General features: G+C 41.7%; 1 protein-coding gene across 1 annotated transcript; it reads right to left on the bottom strand.

The window, feature by feature from the left end:
- Positions 1–1,872: 1,872 nt before the first annotated feature.
- LOC149374364 (uncharacterized) lies at positions 1,873–9,721 on the bottom strand. The gene is made up of 4 exons (XM_089593657.1): positions 9,453–9,721; positions 8,680–8,823; positions 6,256–8,298; positions 1,873–2,439 (listed from the first exon to the last, which is right to left on the bottom strand). The coding sequence occupies exons 1-4, from the start codon at positions 9,691–9,693 to the stop codon at positions 2,432–2,434; spliced, it is 2,436 nt and encodes an 811-aa protein (XP_089449783.1). The 5' UTR covers positions 9,694–9,721; the 3' UTR covers positions 1,873–2,431.
- Between the last annotated feature and the right edge of the window lie 312 nt (positions 9,722–10,033).

Genomic DNA, 10,033 nt, shown 5'->3' on the forward strand with positions numbered 1-10,033 from the left:
CGCTTGGAGTAGTTCTCGATCGTTGCAAAGCACTCGAAGGAGTTTTCGATCTTTGAGATGGACTTAAAGGTGTTTTCAATGGTCGAGAAAAAAAGAACACTTGGAGTAATACTTAATCGTCGCAAAGCACTCGGAGGAGTTCTCGACCGTCCAGAAGTAAGGAGCACTTAGAGTAGTTCTCGATCGTCACAAAGCACTCGGAGGAGTTTTCGATCGTCACAAAGCACTCGGTTGAGTTCTCGATCGTCCAAGTTTTTGATCATTGAGAAGCACTCGGAAGAGTTCTCGATTGTCGATAAATGAGGAGTGTTTGGAGTAGTTCTCAATCGTCGCAAAGCACTCGAAAGAGTCTTCGGTCTTTGAGATGCACTCGGTTGAGTTCTCGATCGTCCAAGTTTTTGATCATTAAGAAGCACTCGGAAGAGTTCTCGATTGTCGATAAATGAGGAGTGTTTGGAGTAGTTCTCGATCGTCGCAAAGCACTCGAAAGAGTCTTCGGTCTTTGAGATGCACTTGGATGAGTTCACGAGTATTGAGAAGTAAGGAGCACTTGAAGTAGTTTTTGATCGTTGCAAAGCACTCGGAGAAGTTGGCCATCACAGGATGCACTTGGAGTTTTCGATTCTCGAGAGCCTTTCGGAAGAGTTTTTAACCGTCGAAAAGCACTCTTAGATATTTCTTATTGTATAGAGTACCATGGATAAGTTTTCCTTCGTCGAAAAGCACTTAAAGGAGTTTTTGATCGTTGATAAGCACTTGGAGGAGTTTTTGATTATTGAGAAGCACTCGGAAAAGTTTTCGCTTGTAGATAAGTGAGAAGTGCTTGGAGTAGTTCTGGATCATCACGAAGCCCTCGGAGAAGTTTTCGATTATCGAGAGGCACTTAGAGAAGTTCTCGATTATTGAGAAGTAAGGAGCACTTGGAGTTGTTTTTAATCGTCGAAAAGCACTCAGAGGAGTTTTTCATCAGGAAATGTACTTGATCATCGAGATCCACTCAGAGGAGTTTTTGATCGTCAAAAAGCATTCTGAGTAGTCTTAAATCATATTGAAGAGCACGTAGGAGTTTTTGATCGTTGAGAAGCACTAGCAGTAGTTCTTGATCGTCAAGAAGCATTCTGAGGAGTTATTGATAGTCGAGAAGCGATTGAAGGCGAGAAGCGATCAAAGGACTCCTTGATCGTTGAGAAACGATCAGAGGAGTATTTAATTTTTTAGAAGTGCTCAGAAAAATTTCTAACTGTCAGGAAGCGCTAAGAGAATATTTTGGTCATTAAGAAGCACTAGAAGAAGTTCTGGACTTTTTAGAAGCGCACGGAGAAGTTTTCGATTGTCGAGAAGCACTTGGTAGAGTTTTATATTGTGAAGTCGCACTAGGTATAGTTATTGATGGTCAAGTAGCACTTAGATAAGTTTTTGATTAATTAATAGAACTTGGAGGTGCTTTTGACTGTTTATAGGAGTATTTTTCCACAAGCAGATTATTCGACAGGCAGATTGTTCTGCCACCAAATTGTTACAATGGTGAATTTTTTTAATTAATATTATCCAATATGCAATTATTTTAAGTGGATTTTATTGCTGGCAGAGCATTCTATAGGCAGAAAATTTTAATATTAAGTATTTAAAAAGTGAATTTACTTATTTTGATAGGTATAAAAAAAAAATTATGTTAACGGCATGTTGTATTAATTAAAATCATTTGATAGCTAATAAGATTAAAAAAATTGTATATACGGCATTTTGTTTTACTGGCAGATTTATAAGATTTTATTTTTATTCGTAGACAAATAGTTGTATTTAGTTTTTTTTGCGCAGATTATTTTCATTTAAATTAATTGTCGAAGTTATTTGAGCAGCAGTTGGGTGCGCGAGAAAACGGAGACAGAGTTTTACAAAGAAGATTTATTCGGAAGAAAATCTTAGTACAGTAGACACGAGTGTATATCGTGGCTGATGCAACGCAACTGGCGCGCAGGCCAGTTCGGACTCAGTAGTTAGGTGCAACAGCGCGTTGGCGCTGTTGTATTCGGTTACTTATATATATATATGAATAAGGAGCGTCTCTATGTAATACAAATTTCAATACTCCCTCCCATAGAGACGTCCGCCAGATTAAATAAAATATCAATCAATATCTTTACAAGTTTAATCAACTACTCAACTTTATAATTAAATCAGGAAAAATTAACTCAAAATGTTAAACTCGGAGTTATGCAAAATCTTATTTTATAATCATTAAATCAGTTTTGTTTTACTAATCAAAATAATAGTTCACAATCAACGTCAAGAAAAAAAAAAACGGCATCAATGACCAGAATCAATAATAAAACAAGGAATCACATTAACGTGTAAACACAAATCTTAATCTAGGGCTTGAATCTTGTGATCTGAGCTTCTTTTCTGCTTTAGCTGAGAGAGTCTGGATCATCTACTTGCCTGTACAAACAAAGAAAATAAACAAATACATTAGTACAGTTGCAAATTCAATTGGTTCAGCAATAATCTAAGTTCTATTCAGCAGTAAGTCAGTTAATCTATGGTGATGTTCGAAAGACAGAGGTTTCGTGAAAATATCCGCAATCTGTTGCTTAGTACTGATCCACGAGATTTCGATAAGAGATCGATTCAGGCATTCTCTCACATAATGTTCTCTGACTTCCGTCATGTGTCGAAGCCTTCCGCTCCCACCAGTCTTAGCCGCAGAGATAGCTGCTTGGTTGTCACATAATAGTTTCATCGGAGTCAGTGACTCATTCAGAATCAGAGCCAGCGAGTTGTGCAGTGCTACAAGTTCCTGAGAAGCTTCGCTCATGGACACGTACTCAGCCTGACAGGTCGAGAGTGCTACGTAGCTCTGCTTATGTGTCTTCCAGGCAATTGAGTCTCCAAACAACCTAATGACGTAACCACTTGTAGTGATAGAGTGTTTACAGTCGGCAAAGCTGGCGTCTGAATATGCCTCCAATCCGTCCGACTCACTTCTGTAAATCAGTCCATGATTTCTTGTGCCAGCCAAGTATCTGAATACTCTCTTGACCATGTTCCAGTCATCTTCCGTAGGATTTACTTGGTGTCGACTGAGCACATTCACAGCATACGTGATGTCTCGACGTGTAGTGTTGGCGAGGTAGAGCAAGCTACCAACAGCTTCACGATAGGGCACATTCAGTTTTGTTTGTGTTTTAGCTAAATCATCCTGATTTCCAAATTCTTCTCGAGCTTTGCGCTGTCGTATAGTAACTTGGCTCGTGATCATTGGAGATCGTTGAATGTGTGCAGAACCGAATCCGAATCTGTTTATAATTTTATCCGTGTAGTCTGGCTGCATGAGAATCATAACCTTTTCAATCCGATTTCTCTTGATAGTTATCCCTAGGAAGTTCCAAACCTCTCCAAGGTCGCTCATTTCGAATTCTGATTGTAATTTAGTCTTAACCTCTTTGAGTTTTGACGACTCGTTGCTGGCCAAAATCATGTCATCCACGTAAAGCAGCAAAATAAGAAAATGCTTCCTCTGTCTCCACGTAAACAAACACGGCTCTGAGAGATGAGCAGTCAGTCCAATCTTGAGCACCACTTCGGTGAATCGCTCATTCCATCGTTTTGGACTGATTTTGAGGCCGTACAGCGATCGTCGCAGTTTGCAGACTTTATTTACTCTGTCATTCGGTGAGCAATCAACTCCTTCTGGGATCTCCATGTAAATTTCTTCGTCAATGGTCCCGTTGAGAAAAGCAGTCTTGACATCTAGCTGGCAAGTCTCAAGGTCATGTTTATTAATCATTGCAAGCACAGCTCGTACCAGAGGCAACTTTGATACGGGAGCATACGTCTCTCGAAGATCGTATTTGTTGCTGTCTTTAAAGCCTCTAATAACTAGTCGAGCTTTATTTTTAATCTGTCCGTTTTGATTTTGTTTCCGTTTTAAGACCCATTTTGAGTCTATTATGTTAGGTTTACTCTGATTTGAAGATTTAGAGGGTCGCTTTACCACTTCCCACACATGGTTTCTTTTCATGGAATCTAGCTCATCATTAATGGCCTCTTTCCAGAGTTTGCTTTCAGCAGAATTTATGGCTTCTTTGTAGGATGCTGGATCTTGATTTATCTGAGCCAACAAGGCATGATAAGTCTCGTCATTCTGTGAGTTAATGTCAGTGGTCTCTTGACTTTCATTGAAATTTTGATTCAGTTGTATCATCAGGGCTTGAATAATCTGGTCCTCGGAATCCATAAAATCAGAATTCAGATTGAATTTAATACTCTGTTTTATTTCAGAATCAAGTTGGAGTTCGGCAAAACTGGAATCTGTTATAAGTATTTCTGGGATTTCTGTTGTTTTAATCTTTCTCGGTCGTCCTCTCTTTCGCTTTGCTCCCTCCGTTTCCTTGATTTTCGGTTGCTGATTTTGTTCTACAGATTTCACTCCGGCATCAAACTCCTTAAACCACCTGGATTTGTCTATGGGTTGGCTCACGTTTTCCCAATGTAGGATACTTTCCTTGCGGAAGACGTCACCATATACAAATTTTTCGTTGAAACGAACGTCTCGAGTTTCATAATATTTCCCGTTCTCGGGTCTCAGCAAGATGTAGCCAGTTCTTGTGTAACCAACAAGAACGCCTCTTAGTCCAACGCTGCCAAACTTGGGTCCTGTGTTCCTCTGGATTTTCATATAAGCAAGGCACCCAAAGCGTTTAATCTGTTCAACGTCAAAGCTGTAATCTGGAGCGAATTTTTCCAGCGGAGAAATCATATTATTTGAACGATGTGGAGTCCGATTGTACCCGTAGACGGCTGCTCCGAGGGCAAGGTCCCATGTATTTTCTGGTAGGCCAGAGTCAAACATGAGGGACCTCGTCTTTTTCTGTACAGTCCGATTGAATCTTTCTGCTCCTCCGTTGTGTTCAGGTGTATCCGGACTGGCCAGTTGTAATTCGGTTCCCAATCTATCCAAAACTTCTCGAGTGTATCCTCCAGTAAACTCAGTTCCTTGGTCCGAACGCAGGTAGCATACCTTCGCATCGAAACCCAGGATATTCCGTGCAGACTTAACAAAGTTTTCCAGACAGAGTCCGGTATCACTTTTTGCAGTCATGGGATAAGCCATAGCCAATCTCGAGAAATCGTCAATAAATACAGATATAAATCTGTATCTCTTCGGGTAAGAAGAGGGGCTGATGGGTCCCATTGTGTCTGAGTGTACGATTTGTAACTGTTTTGTAGCCCGAGTCCTGACTGAGTTAAAGGGCAACTTAGTGATTTTAGATATCTTGCAAACCTCGCAATCAAGAATCTCATCATCAAATTTGGCCTCTTGTAACTTCTGATTTTCCGGAAAACGTTTTTGAAAAGCTTTAAGATACTGTATTGAAGCGTGTCCAAGGCGCGCATGCCAAAGCAGTGCATAGCCATTTTTCTTAAAAATCTCAATGCTATGTCCGGGTATTTTATTCACTTTTACCAGTTCCTCAGAAATGTCTATAGTTTGTTCATCTATCTCACTGATTTTTCGATCACACACTGTGGATTCAAAGTTTCTGATTTCTATTTCATTATTCAGATTAGTTTTATCAGTCCGTTCAATCTTTTTTACATCAGTTTCGGAATTACTTACTCTGTCGTTCGAACACTCTATCTGAATTGTCTCCGAAATTTCTTTGTCTTTTTCGCTATTTCTATTTTCTAAGTTATTTTTCATCTGAGTGACGGCCCTACGAGTCATGTATCGGGGTTCTGTTACGTCTTCAGCCAGACATGTCAGGATTTGTTTATTCATAAAATCAGTATTGTTTTTGATGTTAAAATCTATCAGCCAATATGGGCACTTATAAACGTCTGTGATAAATGACTCATTTGACCTCGGATTAAAAATATCTATTCGTTTATTGTCAAGATAAATGGACAAACCGGAGTCCACGAATTTTCTTAGAGAGAGAAGGTTACTGACTAAGTCTTTTAAGCAGATTACTCCGTCTAATTCGATTATATTATTTCGATTAAGTCCGCGTATATTGCCTACTCCCTCCGTCTCCAAGTCCGCCCTCGAGTCACTATTTGCACATTTAATCAGCCCAACATTCTTTTTCTCGAAGGTTCTAAAGTGAATCGAAGAGTTTGTCAAGTGTTGAGTAGCACCTGAATCAGCAATAAATCTCAATTTAGAATTTTTAATCTCTGTATTCAGAACACGGTCAGACGAGTTTAGAACAGGGACGGAGAGAGCAGTGCTATAATCAGGAAGTGTCTTACCTGACTTTTTCTTATTTTTGTCTCGGTTCGAGTTCTTATTAGAAGATCCTCTTTTATTTTCTTTAGAGTCAGATGATCCTCGATTTTTGTTATCTTCAGTTTTGCGCTTCTTAGAATCATCCGATTTGTTAGTATTTTCCGTTTTTCTCTTATTACTATTATTACTCCGGGAGTTATCATGCGTTTTTGAATTACCATACCTATTTGGGCCACAGTCCGAACCCTTTTTCTGGTCGCCACGCGGACGCCTTGGACAATTTGCAGCAATGTGACCATTTTGGTTGCAGTTGATGCAATTTATCACTCCTGGCGTGGGGCAGTCAGGCTTCAGGTGGCCGAGACGGCGGCAGCCGTGGCATCTGACCTGTGAGAGGTCAAAGGGGCCGGTACGCGCAGCATGATGGGCGCCCGCAGCCTGACCTTCCGACGTTCCGGCACGATAAGCTTCCTGTTCGAGTAAATACGATTTCAGCCTGTCGTATGAAAAACCGGTGCCGTCGTTGCTATGCCCCCGCTCAATAAAATCGGCTTGACGCAGATTTGGCTCAGCAGGAACTATAGCCTCAAAGAACATGTCGCGTTTTTCGTCCTCATTCAGGCTTCTTCCGGGAAGCAGAGTATTATACGAGCGAACAAGATCCTCAAACTTATCCCAAAATTGCGAAGCCGACTCTGCTTTTGGATTATACCGAATATTATTTAATTTACGTCTAATCTGTGCTGAAGTAAGGTTCGCTTCACACTTCTTAATCTCGCGCAATTTATTCAGAAGTTCGATCGGATCCTCGATGTGCAGAGTTTTATTGTGGTAGTTTTCGTCAATTCGATTTATCATAATGTCGCGAACTAAAAACTTATGTTCCGCTTTCGTTTCTTCATCGTGTTCAGAAGATGGTTTAAAAGAAGAATCTATGACGTAAATCAGATGTTTTGCACGAAGTTCGGATCGAAAATAGTTCTCAAAATGATCGAATCTCGTTTTTAAATTCAGTTTGTAATCGCGTTTTACTCCACTGTTATCCCGTCCCTCGGTGGTGTGTGTTGCGGCGCTCCTATTTAACTTAAGCACCTCTTCCTGAATAATTTTACGAACATTCTCATCAGGTGGTTTTTCTCCGAAAGGTGTCGAGGGACTCGGATTGGAAACATTGTTTATCAAGACAGAATTAGCTTTGGAGTTTAAAGCATCATTCGGATTTGTGTACGATGAATCGGTTTTATTAATTGTAGTTTTACTCGGTCCGTTTTTATTTGGTAAATCGGTTTTCGAATTCAAGGCAGTAATCGGACTATTTTTAATTAATAAGTCAGTATTCTGTTTTACTTGTGGGCGATTTGCCTGTCGAGTCAAATCCAATCGTTCACTTGTCATTTCAAAACGTATATCCTGGAGCAGATCTTCCAAAGTTTCATGAGTGCCAGTGATTTGCTCAAGGAAGTCATGGTGGCGACAATCATTGTCATATATTGCGTTGTCCATTGTTTCGATTTTCTCTTCAAGCTTCGTGAGAAACTCCAAGAATCGATTTTGGCTCTTACGATTCAGCTTTTCAATATTAGCAATAGTTTCACGGTTCATTCCGGCAATCTTTTCTGTGATTTCCTGGATTCGTTGATTTTCGAACTGTTGTAGCTGAATGGCCTTAAGAAGATCGTCGATCTTGGACTCCAAGGAAGTCTGTGCACTCGGTGACTCTGTAAGTACATTTAAAGGCCGGAGTTTAGGATCGGGTCTTATCGGTGTAGATGAAGCTTTGATGTCTGCTTTGATGGTCTGAGTGCTAATAATGCGGGGCTTATTGCCCATCAGCCTCTGACTAAGCGACATTGTCTCTACTCTGGGTCCGACATTCTCTGTATTATTCAGGAGTCTGTTTGAGGTACTCATCCGTAAATCAGTTTTCCTGGGAGAGATCTGAGCTTCATCTAGCAGCGAAGCCGATCCGGCGACTTTAGAAAAATCAAGCGGAATTTTTCCTTTTGCAGCTCCGATAATGCCCGAGATCAAATTGTACTGTTCCCTGTCCATACCAGACTTTTCTCCTTTAAAGGAAATTTACTCGGATTAGCCCGTACCCAACAGAGAACACTCCGCCCCAACCGACCGAACACAAGGCCCCAGGACAGAGCAGAGAGAGAAATGGATCTCATGCACGCACAGCAGTACTAGAGTATCGATTTTCCCTGTACGATCTCTTTAATCAAGACATATATGCATATATATACATATATATATACATACACAGGATCAAAGAGTCTGTGAGATATATTTAAATCAGCATGCAAAAGTTAATTTCGGACCAAATTTAACTTACATAATCATCATGAATCGGAAGTCAAAATTAAAATCAAGAAATGAAATACATTTGGATTCGATCGATCGTTACAAAGTACTCTTCGAGATACGCGCATCCTTATACATACCCAAACGGTATACTGCGCCGGTCTCGGTCGTGAGTACAATGTATCCCTTGTCTTCAGTCATCCTGACTACCTCGTCTCTGTGCGCTGAGATGATACCCAGATTTTCATCTGCATAGGTCATAAATGCTCTCAGAGCATCGTAATCTGTAATGTTAAGGAGAGAGAGGGCATTTATATAGCACACACACGTGCCGCATTAACACGCGCGTGCGCGCGCCATGACTAGCTTGTAGAGAGAGAGAGACGGTCGGCAAGCAAGATGGCGAGCAGTGCGCGGCAACGAGGCAACAGCCGCTAGCTAGCGTGCGTAAACGCTCGAGCCACGCACACCCGCTCCGCCTAGCACCGAACGGACGCGCATACACATGTCGATGTACAACAACCGTACATGCGCGCGCCCGCGTCGAGAGAAGTCGTCACCCCTCCCGCGCCCGCATCCTCTCCTCGATTCCACGAATCGACCACGTGGCCGCCCAATGTCACCTCAATGTCTCATGCAACACAAAGACTGACGACGAGAGAGAAAGAGAGAAGATATGCGCTTCAATTATTAATCTGGGCTTTATGATTTTCAAAAAAAACTTCAATTCCGACTACTTGAATATAAACACTGCCCTGTAGATGTGTACGCGAGCACAACAATAAAGAAAACGCAAATCCGGAATCATGACTTGAGGGAAGTCGAAAAACCCACGGTTGAAGGTCGCCTACTTTGCGCACCTGCGGTAACGCACTAAGAGCACGAGGCTGCTTGCGCACAACAAAAGACCTACCTTGTGTCTGTTGAGACGGAGAAATCCGATCGTTAACGGAAAGCCGGCTCTCGCCGTCTTGCGGTGGCGACCCGGAGCCCCGGCTAGGTTGCGGAGAGACGCTCGTGCGGAGAACATCCGATTCACCTCCGGATGCATCTGATTCGACCTGCCTCCCTCCTTTACCGTCCTCGTCGACGACAAGCTCCTGCTCGCGAACTCCGTCCAGCTTCTTCTCCTGCTGACTCTTCTCGGGGTTCATGCCTCTGTCGGTAGTAGAAGAAGGAGAAAAAAAAACGAGAACCTGCACACCCAGAACGCGCAGTGGAAGCTAGCCTGGATCCATAACCTGTCGAAGTTATTTGAGCAGCAGTTGGGTGCGCGAGAAAACGGAGACAGAGTTTTACAAAGAAGATTTATTCGGAAGAAAATCTTAGTACAGTAGACACGAGTGTATATCGTGGCTGATGCAACGCAACTGGCGCGCAGGCCAGTTCGGACTCAGTAGTTAGGTGCAACAGCGCGTTGTATATGAATAAGGAGCGTCTCTATGTAATACAAATTTCAATATTAATTATAGAATTCAATTTATATACACTATT

Source organism: Copidosoma floridanum, unplaced genomic scaffold (genome assembly GCF_036245765.1).
Source record: "Copidosoma floridanum isolate Cflo_tuat_1 unplaced genomic scaffold, Cflo_Japanese_pri ptg000020l, whole genome shotgun sequence".
NCBI lineage: Eukaryota > Metazoa > Arthropoda > Insecta > Hymenoptera > Encyrtidae > Copidosoma > Copidosoma floridanum.